The following is an 18,658-nucleotide window of genomic DNA, read 5'->3' on the forward strand; positions in this document are numbered from 1 at the left end:
ATCCGGAGGAGAGGAGCTAACGTTAACGAACACCGCAGCGGGGTGTTTTCTGCTAAGCTAGCCAGCCGCTACATCTTTTCATAGGGATGTCTTGTTAAAAAACACGATGAATGATGCGTTAAGACGAGCAGAAATGTTGTTTTTATATCATGCTGCTGTCGACTGTCAGTCAGACAGACACTCGCCGGCCGGCCCGAGCTGCAGGCGGGCGGGTCCGTCCACCTGTGCGGCTGAACGCTCAAATAAAACAGACACCTGCCCTGTCTTGCTCTGGTTCATCTGCCCTCTCTGCATAATGGCTACAGTCCCTCCAGGGTGCATGCTAACTGCACTGCATCATCCAGCAGTGGCCTGTGAATCCTGGGCTCAAGGATGGCTTCATTCATGGGGCCTCTCCCCCATCTGACTGCCACTAAAATAGCTCTAATACAGCCTTATGGAGATTTATTTTACCATTCAAATGAGTGGAAAAGGCTGGCAAGAATCTAAATAACAGCCAGTAAGTGAATTCTGCTCTTGAAGTTGTGAATGACAGGGCTAAAGTCTTTATCATCATCCATCATGAGCCACACCCATTAGCATCTCAGACCAGTCTCCTTATTTCAGTGTCAAGTTATGACTGCAGGAAACCAAAATGGAAATGATCCAATATTAATATTCTCAGTTAGAGATGTATTCTGTATATGGCTTATTGGTTATGTTAATGTTTGTTTCCTGTGATTTAAAGGCTAAAAGCAGCTGTACATCCTATACTCTACAGTTCCATGCAGCACTGAGCAGGCATCACATCTCTTTTTCTCTCTGCAGGACGAATACACCAGGCGATGGTCACATCACTGCATGAGGACAATGACAGTGTGACAGTGGAGTGGATCGAGAATGGAGACACCAAAGGGAAAGAGGTATAGCTGCCACTTTCCTGCCACTAACTTCCTGTATGAACTCTGAATGTCCCATTAAAACCACCAAATGTCTCTCTGTCCTCTAAGTTGGTCTGGAAGATAAGTAGTGGCACCACACCAAGTAATTAACTAGCTCTCCATTTAAAACATATACATAACGGTTTATAATAATATACATTCCTGTTCCAAAGTTTGTGATTTCCTGCCACAAAAGCTTAATTAGGTACAGTTAGCTTTGTTATCTTTGTCCTGTTTCTGCCTCAGATTGATCTGGAGAGCGTCTTTGCTCTGAATCCAGATGTTGTTCCTGATGAGGAGATACCACAGAGTCCTGAGGTTCCTCTTCCTCCTTCCAACGTTGCCAAAACCAGCAAACTCCCCAAGGTCTGCTCCCATCAATATCAGTCAATCAACTTTATATTTTTGACCCCACTAATTTGAGCAAAATGCTATGTTACATTTCCTAATGACCTAAGTATGTAATTCTCAATGAAAGGGAAAGATACCCATTATATATTAATTAAGGTGAATGTCCATTTAATCTTGCAGTCTCTATATCAGTCTACTTTCAATGCTGTATTGGTTTATTTCTTTTCAGACCAAACGGATTACAGCAATACCTAAAGCTGAGAATCCTCCACGGGAGAATAGAGGTATGTTTGATTAAATTCAGAGGGTTTCAGTGACTGTAATTTACTTTAAAACCCTTGTTGCAAGATTGACACAATGTGAATTATAACTCAGCCAAATGAATACGGGCGCAGACATTTTTAGATTCAGTGACATACACTTCAAGATGTCATTAGAAATCAAATAAAAAACTGCCCTGATAATAACACAATTATCCAGGCATAGTTTTCTGTACATCTTGTTTACTTTAGCATGAGTCGCTAATAGCTCATTTGCATACTTTTAATGGTTCTTATCTTTAAAAGTGTATACAAATACAAGCTTAAAAATAAGTGGGGATCCACTTGTACCCCACAGCTCAGCGACTGACTCCATACCAACATAATCATTTCTGTATTCAATCCGCCAAGCCCTTACATTATTGAAACTGAAGTTTAAAAAAACGAAATAATATTATAGCTATAATTAAAAAAACAGTGACCATTAAAATGGTAAAATGTTGTATGGTCAATTGACTATCATTTAGTAAAATTGTTGCAATCTTACTTCAGTTTACTATTATAAAGCCCAAACATTTTTTAAATAATCTAATTTGAGAAACTAGAACAAATAAATATTTAGCCATTTCTCTCTTTATTAATCCCAAACTATCTGCATGAAAAGATACCAGTGGATTTAGGTTGAAAAATACATTTGTCTATTTTATTATTTTTGTAAAACTGTGGGATTATCTTTGTGCTCCTCAGCTGCAGCAGTGGGAACCACCCGGGCCCGTCCCAGCCAGCACAGCCAACCTGCAGAGCCCCCCCCCCCAGCCATCGCTCCCCAGTCTGCACTCAGCCAGACCCTGCTACAGCAGCAGAACGGTAACACAGTCTCTATCAGCATCCTACATGCCAGAGGTCATTCTAGTCCACATGCTTTAGTTGTATGATCTAAGATGCACTTTATGTTAGTTTCCTGACCCATTGAGTGTTGTTGTTCTTTTCTATTGGAGTTTTTTTTTGTGAAGGGATTACGTTGCAGAGGCCACAAATGGTGATGTAATGCTCCCACACAGCTGTGGTCCGCGAGAGCGTCAAAGGCTCTTTCACAGTCTCTCACATGCTTGGCTTCAGGCTGAGACTCATACTACAGCACTTGTTGTGGTTTTCAGCTGTGGCTGTCGGAATTTGAATAAACGTTTGCTACTATTGCGTTAAAGTACAATAATTCTTTCATTCAACGCGTAGAGCATGACTTCTGAAAGCAGCAGAATAACTTATTATGATATTTGTACTACCCAACAAACGGGAGGAATGAATGGTCTGGGGCTCAAAGTCTATAAGAAAAATACAGTATAGTTATTTTGATTATCTCCTTTCTTTCTAGCACGGAAAAAATCCAACTGTGTGAAAGAAGTAGAGAAACTGCAGGAGAAACGAGAGAAGAGGCGAATTCAGCAACAAGAGCTCAGAGAGAAGAGGGCACAAGTGAGGAGCACACACACGCAGTACACACACTTACAGTATATACACACACAACATACAGAGCATCTGAGGTTAAAGGTCCCATGTCATGGCCATTTCTACTGATCATAATTCCATTGTTGAGGTCTACTAGAATAGATTTACATTGTGCAATTTTCCAAACTCACATTGGTTTCTCATACAGCATCTCTGTATAGTATGTGTATATTCACCAGGTATTCACTCTCTGTCCTAAACGGCTTGTTGGAGCTCCTGCCCCCCCCTCCCTGTGAGCCCAGTGTGCTCTGATTGGTTGGGACGTTGCGAGGCTCGCTACTGCGAGGATTGAACAGGTTTCCGGGCCGGCGATACAGAGGGACACAGCGAAACTCATCCTGAGCACACACAAACACCCATAGCCGAAGTAAAAACAAAAAGTGTGGCTTGATATTGAGTAAGAAAAAGGTTTATAACGCTGTGAGAATGGGTCTGCGGAGAGTATTTCTCCGTGATCCCAACTCGTCTATTACCAGCGTTCAGGGAGCTCTATGCAAGTCAATGGGGACTCCTTGTTAGTTAGCCAAGGGAGCCTGGTGTGTGAGGTGCTCCGCGGATTGGTCCGGTCATTTGTTGTGGATTTGGGTGTTCACACGTCAGAGAACCCAGGAAGCAAACAATGGAAAATGAGAAATCTCCAACGAGGCGTTCTGGGGCAGCATAGGCAGGTCTTTTCTGTGTTAGAGTTTTACTCGCTACAGGGTGTACTTTGAGGGTTTGTGACTCTGCAGACCGTTTACATGCAGAAAAACCTTCGTAACACACAAGGGGACGGGTAATAAATGGAAAAGCATGACATGGGCCCTTTAAGAAAACATTGTTTGGTTTCAGTGTAAGGTTTTCTTACTGATGGCCAAAACAAAACAACTGTACAGCAAAAATAACTGAATGTATGAATATGCAAATATTGTTCATTTTCTTTCGCTTAAAAGTGTGTCTACTATACACAAAATGTCTTACACTGCATTCTGGATACTCAGTGTGTATGCCAAAAATATCCAACTTAAAGAAAAGGAGGAAAGTAGGATGGAAGATATGTGAATTGTTTACTGACATGTGTTAATATAAATGTGTTGAAGTTCATATGGACAAGGGGAATTTGTGCTAATATAGTTTGTTGGTAAATAATATGTATGAAATCAATACAAAATATAGATTCAAATTTTAGGCAGAGTTTGCTTCTCCGTTTTTGGCCAATGCAAAACTCTACCAGGATCTCAAATATAATATATGATATCCAAAATTAAGAAGGTTGTTTTTGTTTGTTTCAGGCAATTTCAAATGTAAAATGTAGAAAAGCAAAAATGTGTAAGTAGCTTTTCAAAAGTATGTTTCATTTTTAACTTGTGTTCTTTGTATCATTTCAGGAGGTGGATGTTCAGTTACCAAATTATGAAATCATGTGTATGATCAGAGACTTCAAAGACAGTCTTGACTGCAGGCCTTTGACCAGCAATGATCTGGTAAGTCTGGTTTAAAGACACATTTCCAAGTTCAGTGTCAAGAAGTTTGTTTCATCTAATGGGGAAATAAAGATGGAGTCGAAAACTGAAGACATATCGGGTGGCCTTCACCTGCTGAGAACTTATACATGTACCTTTACTTTAAATTGTTACAGATCGAGGAGCACAGGATATGCGTGTGTGTACGTGCCCGACCCCTCAATAAAAAAGGTACGTTTATATAATCAGTGTGTTTAGATAGAAATCCAATGAAATGTTACAGTATGCAGATTTTCATCTGCTTCTAAATATTTCAATGGTTTCCATGGTTTCCATTTCCATTTCCATTCAGTCACAGTAAAGGACATGTTCTTTTTAGCCTTTGTTTACCCATTAATAAAACAATTGTCCATGTTTCTCTTCAGAGTTGACAATGAAGGATTTGGATGTGATCACCATTCCCAGTAAGGATGTGGTGATGGTCCATGAGCCCAAGCAGAAAGTAGACCTGACCCGCTACCTGGAAAACCAAACTTTCCGGTTCGACTACACCTTTGATGAGAGCTCCACCAATGAAATGGTTTACAGGTGATTTTCTTTGTAAACCAAAGTGAAATCATATGGGATTATAACAAACTTTACATAACAAAAAGTGGAGGTAAAAATGACTTCATGAAATAGAAGTTGACTGATCTCTATTGAGAAATAACAATTCATTATTGCAGAAGTATTTATTTAATGTTGAACACTTAAGATACCCATAGTTTCCTGTTTGCTAACAAAAGCTCTTCTTTCAGGTTCACTGCTCAGCCTCTGGTTGAAACAATTTTTGAGCGAGGAATGGCAACTTGCTTTGCATACGGACAAACTGGAAGTGGGAAAACACATGTGAGCGCTTTAATTTGAACCTTATTATATATATATACAGGACTGTCTCAGAAAATTAGAATATTGTGATAAAGTTCTTTATTTTCTGTAATGCAATTAAAAAAAAAAAAAAAAAATGTCATACATTCTGGATTCATTACAAATCAACTGAAATATTGCAAGCCTTTTATTATTTTAATATTGCTGATTATGGCATACAGCTTAAGAAAACTCAAAAATCCTATCTCAAAAAATTAGAATAGTTCCTCAGACCAAGTAAAAAAAAAAGATTTATAACAGCAAAACACAATCAAACATTTGAAAATGTCCATTAATGCACTCAGTACTTGGTTGGGAATCCTTTTGCACGGATTGCTGCATCAATGCGGCGTGGCATGGAGGCAATCAGCCTGTGGCATTGCTGAGGTGTTATGGATGCCCAGGATGCTTCAATAGCGGCCTTTAGCTCATTAGCATTGTTGGGTCTGGTGTCTTTCAGCTTCTTCTTCACAATACCCCACATATTCTCTATGGGGTTCAGGTCAGGGGAATTTGCAGGCCAATCGAGGACAGTAATGCCATGGTCAGTACACCAGTTACTGGTGGTTTTGGCACTGTGGGCAGGTGCCAGATCATGCTGGAAAATGAATTCCTCATCTCCATAGAGCTTTTCAGCAGACGGAAGCATGTAGTGCTCTAAAATCTCTTGGTACACAGCTGCATTTACTCTGGGCTTGATGAAACACAGTGGACCAACACCAGCAGCTGACACGGCTCCCCAAACCATCGCTGACTGTGGGAACTTCACACTGGATTTCAAGCAACTTGGATTTTGCTCCTCTCCAGCCTTTCTCCAGACTCTGGCGCCTTGACTTCCAAATGAAATACAAAACTTGCTTTCGTCTGAAAAGAGGACTTTGGACCACTGTGCAACTGTCCAGTGCTTCTTTTCCTTAGCCCAAGTCAGACGCCTCTTCCGTTGTCTTGAGTTCAGAAGTGGCTTGACCATGGGAATACGGCTATTGTAGCCCATTTCCCGGACACGTCTGTGAACAGTGACTTTTGATACCTGGACTCCAGCTTCAGTCCACTGTCTTTGAAGCTCCCCCAAATTCTGGAAGCGACTCTTCTTCACAATGCTGTTAAGGCTGCGGTCATCTCTCTTGGTTGTGCAGCGTTTCCTGCCACATTTCCCCCTTCCAACAGACTTTTTGTGGATGTGCTTTGAAACTGCACTCTGTGAACAGCTTGCTCTTTGAGAAATTTCTTTTTGTGTCTTACCCTCCTGATGGAGGGTGTCAATGACGGTCCTCTGGACAGCAGTCAGATCAGCAGTCTTCCCCATACTTGTGATTTAGTTTACTGAACCAAGCTGAGTGTTTTTCAAGGCTCAGGAAACCCTTGCAGGTGTTTCGAGTTAATTCGACGATTCAAGTGATTCGTTGAACACCCTACTAGTATACTTTTTCATGATATTCTAATATTTAGAGATAGGATATTTGAGTTTTCTTAAGCTGTATGCCATAATCAGCAATATTAAAATAATAAAAGGCTTGCAATATTTCAGTTGATTTGTAATGAATCCAGAATGTATGACATTTTTGTTTTTTTAATTGCATTACAGAAAATAAAGAACTTTATCACAATATTCTAATTTTCTGAGACAGTCCTGTATATACCATTCCTGTTTTAACACATATCTCCCTTTCAGACGATGGGAGGGGACTTTTCTGGAAAGAACCAAGACTGCTCTAAAGGGATCTATGCACTGTCTGGTCAGTTTCTCCTATACATTACTTCTACATTAACTTCACTACTGATAGCTGCATCTGAGTGAATTCTGGTCTTTCATTTTCTGTCTTCTTGCAGCCAGAGATGTCTTTCTCATGATAAAGAAGCCAAATTACAAGAAGTTGGATCTCCAAATCTTTGCGACATTTTTTGAAATTTACAGCGGGAAGGCAAGTGTCTTTTACCACAACATGAAATGTATTTATTTAGAAGAGATTTCTGAATGTGCCTTATTTCAATTTGGCTTAATGCTTCAACCAGAACTGCCTGACGAAAATAACTAATGCCATCATTTTCTACTTTTCTATTCGTTTTTTGAAAAGGTGTTTGACCTGCTTAACCGGAAAACCAAGTTACGGGTCCTGGAGGACGGGAAGCAGCAGGTGCAGGTGGTCGGGCTGCATGAGAGGGAGGTGAAGTGCACAGAGGAGGTCCTCAAACTCATCGAAATCGGAAACAGCTGCAGGTAGTACGATCTTATAAGAAAGACACAGCAGTATGAACAGAAGTTTGTTCTGAAAGTTAGGACTGGTCTTCATGTCTCCGTCTGCATCTCCTTAAGGACTTCTGGTCAGACCTCGGCGAATGCTCACTCTTCTCGGAGCCATGCCGTCTTCCAGATCATTCTGCGCCGGCGGGGGAAGATGCACGGAAAGTTCTCCCTTATTGATCTGGCGGGGAATGAAAGAGGGGCGGACACATCCAGCGCTGACCGACAGACTCGCCTCGAAGGAGCCGAGATCAACAAGAGCCTGCTGGCACTAAAGGTCTCCTCTTCACTACCTAGATGTATCCTGTGCTTAGCTTTAAATCCTGTTTGGGTTGTGGAGGTTACTCCGTTTTTAAGTGCAACATTGTTTATGACAAAGATTTTGTGTCTTTCCATCCATCAGTCTCAGTTCGTGAACACAATATTTCATTGATCTAATCCTAACAATTTAAGGGAATTATTCAAATTTGGCACAAATGTCCACTTCAACCCAAGGATAAACTGATTCAATTCTGTTAGTCAAAAGTTCAACATCACTTTGACTTCAAGTCCATCCCATTTCCTCAAACACAATCTCTCAAGAACTCTTAAGGAAGCCCAAACTTCAATTTGTACTTAAAGGGGACCTATCATGCAAAATTCACCTTTGTACGTCTTTTATACATGAATATGTTTCCCCGGTGTTCCAGGGAACTCACCAAGTGTCAGAAAACACAACCCTCTCTATTTTCCTCCCTAGCCAAATCTCTAAAAAAGGGGCTGCAACGGATCTGAAAAAAACGGATCCAGATTTCAACACTTTTCTACGTCACAAAGAGGTGCTCCGTTTATTGGTCAACTCTCCACCTATCAGGGAAATGAGCCATGGCCACGTGCATTGCCAAACCTCTCATTCGCATATAGGACGGATTTCCGTCCATCTGGCTATTCAAATGTTAACGAAACGGACAGACTTCCGTGCACATCAGCGGCTGTCGGATTAAAACAGTTTAATGCACTTTTAACACTCACGTACCCAGGATTCCTGCTCCTTTCCTGGGTTACAAAGTGAGGTGACGCAGCCTGTCCTCTGGGTGCGCTCTGTGGGGGGGCTGTATTGCACCCTGCTGCCTGCCTGCCGCTGCGCTCTGCCTCTATCCACACAACTTTTCCCCGCCTTTCAGAGACTTATTACTGAGTCAAACTCTAAGTTACAAACTGTACACATTGCATTCTTGCTAATTAGCCAAAATATGAACGGAATAAGTAGCAAGCATCGTAACAAACAGAGTGAAATAAATAGGGACAACAGCTTGTCAACTAACCATTCAGAAACGTCCTGCTGCAACCGAGATGTTTGCACCTCCACCAAAACCTCCGCTGCTTCAGGGTCAGTTTCTGGATCAAATTGATAATATGCTTGAACACATGCATTGCTCTGAGATGACATGTTTATTCCACACTCGTAATCACAGCAAGCATGGTAACGTGACCCTCGCCGGCTCATGCCCCCCTCTTCTGCAGGGGGGCGTGGTCAGCTGCTGCTCAGAATTTTCAAAGACAGGCTTGCAATAGAGCGAAAATGAGCGAAACGAGGCATGGCTAAAAAATGATCTGTTTGGTATTTTGAAAAATAAAATGTATAAATATACCTTATATAGGTATGGTCATACACCATATCATTTAAATATAGCATGATAGGTCTCCTTTAAGGTGAACTGATTTAAATGTGGTGGTCAAAGGTCAAGAACTATGTAACCACTATATGATATTAAAAAAGCTGCAAATTCACACATTTGGGAATGTACCAAAGTACATTTTATATAGTTAAGCGATTATCAAAAGTGTTGTCTAATTGCGTCTGTATAATTGGACATTTGGAGATTGTTCTGCCACTGATAATGTTCCTGTCTCTGTCTGCAGGAGTGTATTCGAGCGCTGGGCAGAAACAAACCTCACACTCCGTTTAGAGCCAGCAAGCTAACCCAAGTGCTGAGGGACTCCTTCATAGGAGAGAACTCCAGAACATGCATGGTGAGAAACAAGTTAAGCTTTGTGTATAACTGTACCTCCTTGGACTAATTGATTATTATATATTTTGGTCTTTTTTTCTAATAAATACTGATCTAACCCTCTTGATATTTCCCTGCCCAGATTGCAACCATCTCTCCTGGAATGGCGTCATGTGAAAACACCTTGAACACGCTGAGATATGCCAACAGGTAAATCCGATCACAGGACAAAAAAAAGAGAATGATTGCAAAACATTACATTATTCTCTACTGTCTGCTCATGTTGTGTTTTTCTGTCTCTCTCCTGCCAGAGTAAAAGAGTTTGGGATAAGTCCTTCAGATATTCCCTTCAACCAGAGCGGGTGTTCAGGGAGCCGCTCGGACCTCTCCCCAACTTATGAGTATGATCACTTTCTACTAAGTCTTTCATCATTTCTCTCCACATTACCCCATCATAACCACTTTTTGTTTCTTCCTGTCCACTCAAAAGTTACTCCAAGTCAATAAGCGATATAGAAATATGTTAAGCTTTCTGGCTAATAATCATTATTTTGTGTAATGCGAGCACTTATCTGGAAGAATGAGCTCACCTTCAATATGGGTTCAGAAGAGCATGAGTTTGTAGTAGTACTAGTTTTGAGCCAATCATGGTCCAGTATGTTACTGAAACAATGAGTAGGAGGTGGAAATGCACAAAACACTCAGAAAGGACATCAGTCGACAAAGTGTTGATAACCAATGTTTGCATATTTATATATTCTGGATGTTCATTGAGGTAGAAGGATTTCAATGTAACCATATCAGACACAAATTATTCAAAGCAGAGGATTTGTATTTGTCCTTTAATTGATATTTAATGTTGGGAGTTTACATGTAGGCTACCAAAGACATTACTGGGGCCTCCGAAATATTCACAGTATATTCAACAGTAGGATGGTGTTGGACAATGGCTCAAGTTGTTACTTCACTCAAGTTTGTTGGGATCATTTCTGCATTTTTAAGTTTTCTCCATCCCCAAGAATGTGTTTATTTTACTGCTTTTATTTTTTCCAGGCTTGATTTCTCCTGAGCCTGCATGGAGTCAGTCTGTATTGTTTTTGTTTCCATGTGTGTGATCAGTATTTTCACCAGCAGCATCTCAGACTATTGCATGCAACGAGCAACCCCTTTTTCTACATCAGACAGCTCAGCAGAAGTACCAACAGTCATTTTGTTATTTTAGTGTGAAGGAGCTCTCGATGGACCCTGAAGCAGTGATGGACATCCGTCAGGGAGGATGTGGTGTCAACCAGCTGGAGGTGCTGGAGGCTCAGTGGGAAGTCGGGAATTCTCCACAGAGAGATGATCTGAAGCTGCTGTGTGAACAGAACGTAAGATGAACAGATACTCCCTCATTCATCATGTACTGTATGTAGGCTTTGTTTACCAACGCAGTTTAAGGACAAGGAACTTATTTTTCATGTCTCCAAACTATAATCAGACTGAAAACTAAATACTGGACGATATGTTATGTAATGTGGACTTTATCACCAATAACTTACATAAGAATTTCAAGAATGACGTTAAATAGATTTATGTCAGTTAATTCATATTTTTGAATAAACAAATTGCAGACCGTTATTTCACAGTATCAATGGTGTCCAAACACTCCTGGTTGTTCTCTCTGTAGTTGGAAGAGGTTTCCCCGCAGCTCTTCACTTTCCATGAGGCCGTCTCTCAGCTGGTGGAGATGGAGGAGCAGGTTCTGGAGGACCACAGGGCCGTGTTCCAGGTACAGTAAAGCGTTTAGCAACGGAGGCAGCTCAGCAATGTCGAGTGCCTCATTTGAATCATGCAACGTCCGCAAATTCCATCGTTCAAAATGTGAATGAACTTGACAGTTACTTTAAGTAATTAATCAATAATTTCAAAACCAATACAGATGAATTTATCACACCAAGTTATTTTGTATCCTTATTTTAATCTTGAGTATTTAACTACATTTTCTAATTTACATTTTTCAAACTTTATTAAGTTATTGCTGCTCATTTCCTAAATATTTAGTTTGTCCATGATCATGCCAGACACAGATGTGCTACAGAGACCCAATTTCCAACAAAATACAAGCTCTATGTGTTGATAATGAGTAAAACTCCCACCCAAATATCAAACACACACATACAAACAAAGTAAGATTAGAGATCCTTGAAATATCAAATTGTCAGGTTGTGCCAGCGATTATCAGCCTACATATTCAAATGTATTTAAAAAACATGAGGTGTTAAAACTGCAGTGTGTCCTTACAGGAGTCGATCCGCTGGCTGGAGGATGAGAAGGTGCTTTTAGAAATGACGGAGGAGGTGGACTACGACGTGGAATCATTTGCAACTCAACTTGAACAAATTCTGGATCAGAAGATCGACATCCTCACCGAGCTGAGAGGTAAAAATAATCTGTCATTCCTCAATATTTAAGCCTCTTAGCTATTTCAGCCCCCTTTATGTTACCTGACGTCAAGTTAACAATGTCTTTATTGTGTCTCAATAAGCGCAATGCTACATTCAACAAAACACAAGTCTGATATGATAACAGATTCACTTGAAGGTTGCAGCAGCACAATAAAGAGAGTGAAAGACATGTCATGTTGCACCTTCTTAGATCCCTTCATCACTCATGCACCAAGAACAGTTTAATAACCCATGACACAGGAGATTTTGTAATATTTTACAGCTGGAGCAGAGGAGAAAAATAAATAAAACCACAGTTAAACAAACTCATGATCAATGTCTCTGCATGGCTGAATATTCAGGAGAAACTCTTAATACAAACGTTGAGTGTTAACAGGAATTAATGTTACGATGATACTGTATGATGCACACGCTTTGAAACATGACATTTTCTCTTCCTTTTTTAGATAAAGTCAAGTCTTTCCGTTCTGCACTCCAGGAAGAGGAGCAAGCTAGCCAACAGATAACCCCGAAGAGGCCTCATGCACTATAAACACCCAATACAAATGATATTTCACTGTAATACTGACTTGACAAAAGGCAAAGGCCTGCCACTGAGGAGGTCAGTGTTGACTAAAGAGCTCATGTAGCTCAGTTGTGATTTTATGACTTACTGTCTTCTGTGCGTCTGGTCCCTCCTCAACCCCTTTGCTGTACAGGCTGCGCTGCTTTCCACCATGCATCCGTCCATCTGTTATACCAAAGAGCAGTCCGTCTTTGCTCTCTCATCCTCCTGTGAAGTGTATTTACAAGGTTTTTCTATATGTAATACAAGTGCTTCATTTGAAAACAAAAAATGGTGAATAATTATTTGTTTTACATACATTTTTTATAGATTCAAATCATAGCTTATCCTCACTTTGGCCAATTTTATAAACAACTTTCTCATTTTGTGCAATATTTGGAGGATTTTATTCCTGTACTTCCCCTTATTTCAGCTCAGGGGTGAACAGGGCATGTCGAGTTTGTGTGTAAAATGAGCCACTGTGTGTTTGTGTTGATACTGTATGTAATATATGTTTGATTGAGAGAAAGCTTAAAACTCAAAAATAACCTTGCATCACATGAATTGACCTAATGGGGGCACTAAAATCAAAGACAAAACTATTGATTTAAGTGTTCCATATAATAATTACTGAAACAGTAATTTTTCATTTGCCAAAATAAAGAAACTACTTCTTGTTGCGGTACTTGTTTTTATTCATTCTGTTGACATCTTACTATAAAATGTTAAGAATATGAAAGAAGGTGAGAGTTTAAGAAATTTCAACATTTCTTTATTCATTTATGGAAACTGATTTAGTGCTTGATGATTACTCACAAAGCACTAAATCAGGATGGATAACTGGATGGATTCCCTAAAATGAAGCTGTTTTTCGTTTTTTATTAGTGATCTATACACTTTTTTTTAAAGGAATACTTTTGTATTTCAGTTACTCACCCCCTAACCTTGAATTATTGATGAAAATGTTTTTGTTCTTTATTCGAGTAAATTGTCTTAAAACTTCCTCCACCGGTCAACCATAGACAGTAAATGCTGTCAGCCTGTTGTATCTAGCTCTTATTAGTGATGGGAGTTCCGGCTCTTTTTAGTGAGCCGGATCATTTGGCTCGGCTCCCAAACGGCTCTTCATTTGACCACATATACCTTTTATAATTCAATCAAATGTAGCCCTGTTTTGACTAATGATTTATATGTGTACAAATATATAACTTAAATTATTCAATACATCTTTTGTTCTGAAGTATTCAAAAGTAAAAATTACATTTTTAATATAAATGATTTGCTGTGGCCAATTGTTTTCATTGCACTTACAGACCCTTGTAACTCTCTGATAGCACCCAATGAACGCACTGACTTGCTTGTAGAACCACGCTACACAAAGCAGATAGCAACACATGTAAAAACTTAAGCATAGACATTTAAAAAAGGAAATTTTAAAGATATATATATATATATTCATATTTAAAGAAAAAGCCCTAACAAAACAGCAAGGCTCTATTTCAGTATTAAATAAAGAAAAAAGACAGAAACAGCTGACATCAAATCTTTACTGAGCCTAAAGATAATCATAAATAACATAGTGAAAATAAATGTGTTGCAATGCTCAAAAGAGCAGCATCCAACAGTCTCTAATCATAAAAAAAACATAATACAAATAAATGTATTGCAATGTGCAAAACAGCAACATCCAACTGTCTCCAATCCTTGGATATTACATGTCACTGCATGCATGCACGGAGCACCCGTAGCACAGAGGTCATCATATCATCTTGTATTACTTAAAGGTCCCATTTCTACTGATCATAATTCCATTGTTGAGGTCTACTAGAATAGATTCAGTCTTTCCCCTAGGTTTACTGCTTTGGAGGGGGGGGGGGAGGGGGGGGGGGGTGGGGTGCTGCCTGAGCGGAGAGAGGAGCTGTGGATGAACGGGAGTCAGAGGTGCATTCAGAATGGATTTCCACACTTTATTATTATTAATCCAGACAACGTGAGTACATGAGCTGCTCTGTGTAACCAGCTAGCATGAAGGAACTCTCAACCCGGTACCCTCACTAACGGGTCCGGGTTGCAACACACACTGTATGACACAGTGAATTATGTCCCGTAACTGTCACCACACAAGCCCCCCCAGAATTCACTTAAACACAAAGTCTCTGTGGCGGGGAGGAACGACAAGCCGACCACCCCGACTCCGAAAAACGGGAGCTGGGGAGTCGACCTCTGAAGGGGCGGCCGCTGGAAGAGTTGGGGCCGGAACCATAGGCCCCAATTCCGTGACAGGGGTCGAGGCCGGGGGCGGCCCCGTCGCGGAGGTCGAGCCAGCACCACCGGCTGGTCCAAGTCCAGGTGAGCAGCCTTCACCCGGTCCACCGAGACGTGCTTGTCCCCGTGTTCCAAGACCCAGAAAGGCCCATCGTAATGGTGCTGCAGGGGGCCTCTGTGCGTGTCGTGTCGGATGAACACATGCCCCGCCGAGCGGGGCTCCACGGGAACCCGGGACACCTGAGTTCCATGCCGAGCAGTGGGGATCGGAGCAAAAGCCTCCGCGGCGTCCTGCAAAACCCACTGGGCCGTCGCCGACCAGGGAGCCGATGCGTTGGGGAGGAAATCCCCCGGAACCCTCGGCGGCTGACCATAAACCATCTCGGCAGTGGAGCACTGCAGATCCTACTTAGGCGCGGTCCTCAGGCCCAGCATCACCCACGGCAGCTTGTCGACCCAATTACCGACCGTTAGGCCGGCCTTGAGGGCCGCCGGCCTTGAGGGCCGCCTTCATGGAGCGATGGAACCGTTCACATAGGCCGTTAGCTTGAGGGTGGTAAGTGGTAGTCCTGTGCAGCTTAACCCCCAAACCACTCGCCACGGCGTAATGAAAGCCCGGGCTATATCAGCCGCCGATGTTGACAGAGAGGGACCGCCTCCGGCCAACGGGTCGTCCTGTCCACCATGGTGAGGAGGTAGGAAAAACCCTGAGAGGAGGGCAATGGACCCACTAGGTCGATGTTGACGTGGTCAAACCTCCTCTCCGGCACCAGGAAACGCTCTAAAGGGGCTTTCGTGTGGCGGTGCACCTTGGCGCGCTGACAAGCCACGCCCTCACCAGCCCAAGTCCTCAGGTCCTTTTTCAGCCCCCACCAGACGAACTTCGCGGCCACCAAGCGCACTGAAGGCTTAACGCCGGGGTGAGACAGGCCGTGCATCGCCTAAAAAACGGAGCGCCTCCAACTGGCGGGAACGACTGGCCGAGGCAGGCCCGTGGAGACGTCGCACAGTAGAGTAATGCCTGCGTCACCGAAAACCACGTCTTCCAAACGCAGCCCCAAGCTGTCCTCCTTCAGGGCCTGTACAACGTGGTCCGTGACCTGGTCCGTCGCCATGCGGGTATAATCCAGGCACAACTGGACGGCCCGATAGTCGGCGTAGTCCGACGCGTCTATGGTAATAGAGATGGGAGCCTTGGATGATGGGTGCGCCCATGGGCGCGGGAAGGGGGGTGCTGAGGGCGCTGCAGCATCCCCTAGCGGCAGGCAGGGGGTGCGTAGCTCCCCTGTCTGAATTATTATTTGACGGTTATTGCTGCTCCCGCTGTGCATAATCTGTGTAATATGTAGCCAATAAATTCCACATTGTTGGTAAAATAATATCTTGGCCTGCCCCGAATGTTTTTTCTGTAGCCCCGGACGATTCTACCTCAATAATATAATACATTAACCGTGCTTTACGTGAACCTCATCAAGACACTAGAGAGGACGGCAGGACTGTAATTTCCCATGTTCAGTGAATGCAACAGAGGCAAGACACCAGACCAATCAGAGAGTTGCATGGAAATAAAAGTGTGCTTGTGTCATTCAAGCTCGCGGCTCTGTGTGTGCGGAAATAGCGCATTTAGTGTGTGTGAGAGAGGGGGAGAGAGAGAGAGGGACCGGTGCCAGCAGCAGGGACCGTGTTGTTAGCATCTGGTTAGCTAGCTGCACTAACGGACATACGGAGCTGTTTGTTCCACAACAAGCTGGAGGAGAGCTCTCCTCTCAGACTGAGAGGCTCAGGTGAGCTAAAGGACTCTCTGAGTGTTTAGATAGTTAACTTTAGTCTAAGGTATCTCAGTGGGTCTCAAACGGTTTGGTCAAAAATTATTCAAAAGATTATTTCCGCGGCACACCTTCATATGATCATTATCGTTATAAAACAAATAAGAGAATAAAGGAAAAACAGTTATGAAATACTATATGGCAGTAAAACAAGAATACAGTTTGAAAGGGGATTGATTTGTAAAATATCCATAAAGAAAAAGAACATCTGCTTACAGTTGTGTTTCATCTGGATGTTGAGAGATGTGTCCATAGATCTCTTAATGTTGCTCTCAAAGTGCACCAGATTGATGCTTTTAACTTCAATATTTAAAAAAAATCTTCCCGGGGGAGCATCCCCCCGGACCACCCTAGAGGAGGTGAGGTCCGCTCCCCACTCGTAAAAAATAGCACTTTACCCCTGCCTATATGCCGTGAGCTGATTATCGAGCCTTCATTGTAACAGTCGCGGGTTTACTGTGTGTTTGTGTAGCCGGTCTGGGCCTACTTCTCAGCAGACCCTTGCTACGACTCTGCGTTGTGTTGTGCGTGTTTGATGGACAAGGAGATTCGGTTGTTGTCTTTAACCGAAACTGTGGCGTATTTATTCCTCTGCATGAAGTAAACACAATAATGCAGCAGCATTAATACAGATGGACGTCTGCAACACACCAGTCTCAGTCTGCCATACAAACAACTGAGAGACTATTACTTATAAAACATTCAGATATCAAATCTGTCACAATAGATCACAATACACTGTACAATTACAGTTACACTGGAAATGTATACACCACCGGCTAATTAGTATTTTTAGACATGTAAATAAAACAATAAAATAAACATATAGTACAAAACACAATAGACCAAAAACATGGGAGCAACAAACATACCTGCATGAAGTAAACACAATAATGCAGCAGCATTAATACACATGGACGTCTGCAACACACCAGTCTGTGGTGGGGAAAAGACGCCATTAAACATGCTGCAGGTGCTGTGTGTGAGTCCTCACAAGTGCTGCTAAACAGTACACTTAACTAAAAGTTTGCTAAAACACTCAAACTTCTGCAAAACAACTACACAGCAACACATTAGCACCATGGAATGATATTATAACCTTGTTTCACAGTTTAAGATTATATAAACACTGTAAACATCATTTAGAACAGAAATCTACAAAGAGCACATGACAAACTCTCCTCACCTCAGTCTGCCATACAAACAACTGAGTGAGAGAGGGTGCAACGGAGGTAGATGACGTCACTGCCGAAAGTGAAGACTTCAAAATAAAAGCATTAGCTCCCAAAACGGTCTTTTGTAGTAAACATACCAAAATAAAAGTGACAATAAATAATATTGGAACAATAAAATAAAACGTGAGGGATTATTGGTGGAATGCATTCCTGTATATTTATATACCTGCTACATTTGCGTGTGGGGAGTTTTTTTGTGCCTGCTCTATAGTGCCCGTAATAGTGTTCACTGGAGTCCAGCACCTCAGCACCCCCACTCAAAATACCTTCCCGCGCCTCTGGGTGCGCCAACAGAGCCGCCTGATCCAACGCGGTCTTGACCTCCGTAAAAGCAGACTCAGCTTCCGCCGTCCAGTCGATCGCCTTGATGGGGGTCGTGCCCTTCAAAGCCTCATACAACGGCCGCATAATGTGGGCGGCCCGGGCGATGAAACGGTGGTAGAAAGTCACCATCCCCAGGAACTCACGGTGCGACCGGCTGTGAGTGGGCGAGGAAACGCCGCAACAGCCTCAACCTTCGCCGGCAGGGGTGCTGCACCGCCCTTGGTTCAGCCAACAGCCTGAGAAAAATGTCCGCACCCGACAGCGAGCCCGACAGCCCGTCGTACGCTGCCTTGCCAAGTTTGCCCACAAGGGAGGAAAACGTCAAGGCATCAACCAAGCGTTTATTTTTTAACGTCCACCAGGAGTCCGTGAATTTCGACTTTTTATCTCATAATTTCG

General features: G+C 42.4%; 2 protein-coding genes across 2 annotated transcripts; one reads left to right on the top strand and one right to left on the bottom strand.

Moving 5' to 3' along the window:
• Positions 1 to 302: 302 nt before the first annotated feature.
• LOC307024512 (kinesin-like protein KIF2A) lies at positions 303 to 13,288 on the top strand. The gene is made up of 21 exons (XM_079658705.1): positions 303 to 499; positions 808 to 902; positions 1,167 to 1,286; positions 1,501 to 1,555; positions 2,279 to 2,398; positions 2,904 to 3,004; positions 4,405 to 4,500; positions 4,656 to 4,710; positions 4,905 to 5,067; positions 5,277 to 5,367; positions 7,058 to 7,121; positions 7,216 to 7,307; positions 7,461 to 7,603; positions 7,700 to 7,904; positions 9,530 to 9,640; positions 9,761 to 9,828; positions 9,930 to 10,019; positions 10,841 to 10,988; positions 11,288 to 11,389; positions 11,904 to 12,039; positions 12,512 to 13,288. The coding sequence occupies exons 2-21, from the start codon at positions 825 to 827 to the stop codon at positions 12,595 to 12,597; spliced, it is 2,124 nt and encodes a 707-aa protein (XP_079514831.1). The 5' UTR covers positions 303 to 499; positions 808 to 824; the 3' UTR covers positions 12,598 to 13,288.
• A 123-nt stretch (positions 13,289 to 13,411) lies between these two features.
• LOC307024513 (uncharacterized protein) lies at positions 13,412 to 18,658 on the bottom strand. Its single transcript, XM_079658706.1, has 2 exons — positions 17,573 to 18,658; positions 13,412 to 17,291 (listed from the first exon to the last, which is right to left on the bottom strand). The coding sequence occupies exon 2, from the start codon at positions 15,253 to 15,255 to the stop codon at positions 14,707 to 14,709; it is 549 nt and encodes a 182-aa protein (XP_079514832.1). The 5' UTR covers positions 15,256 to 17,291; positions 17,573 to 18,658; the 3' UTR covers positions 13,412 to 14,706.

This window comes from Notothenia rossii, assembly GCF_949606895.1.
Source record: "Notothenia rossii genome assembly, chromosome: 11".
NCBI lineage: Eukaryota > Metazoa > Chordata > Actinopteri > Perciformes > Nototheniidae > Notothenia > Notothenia rossii.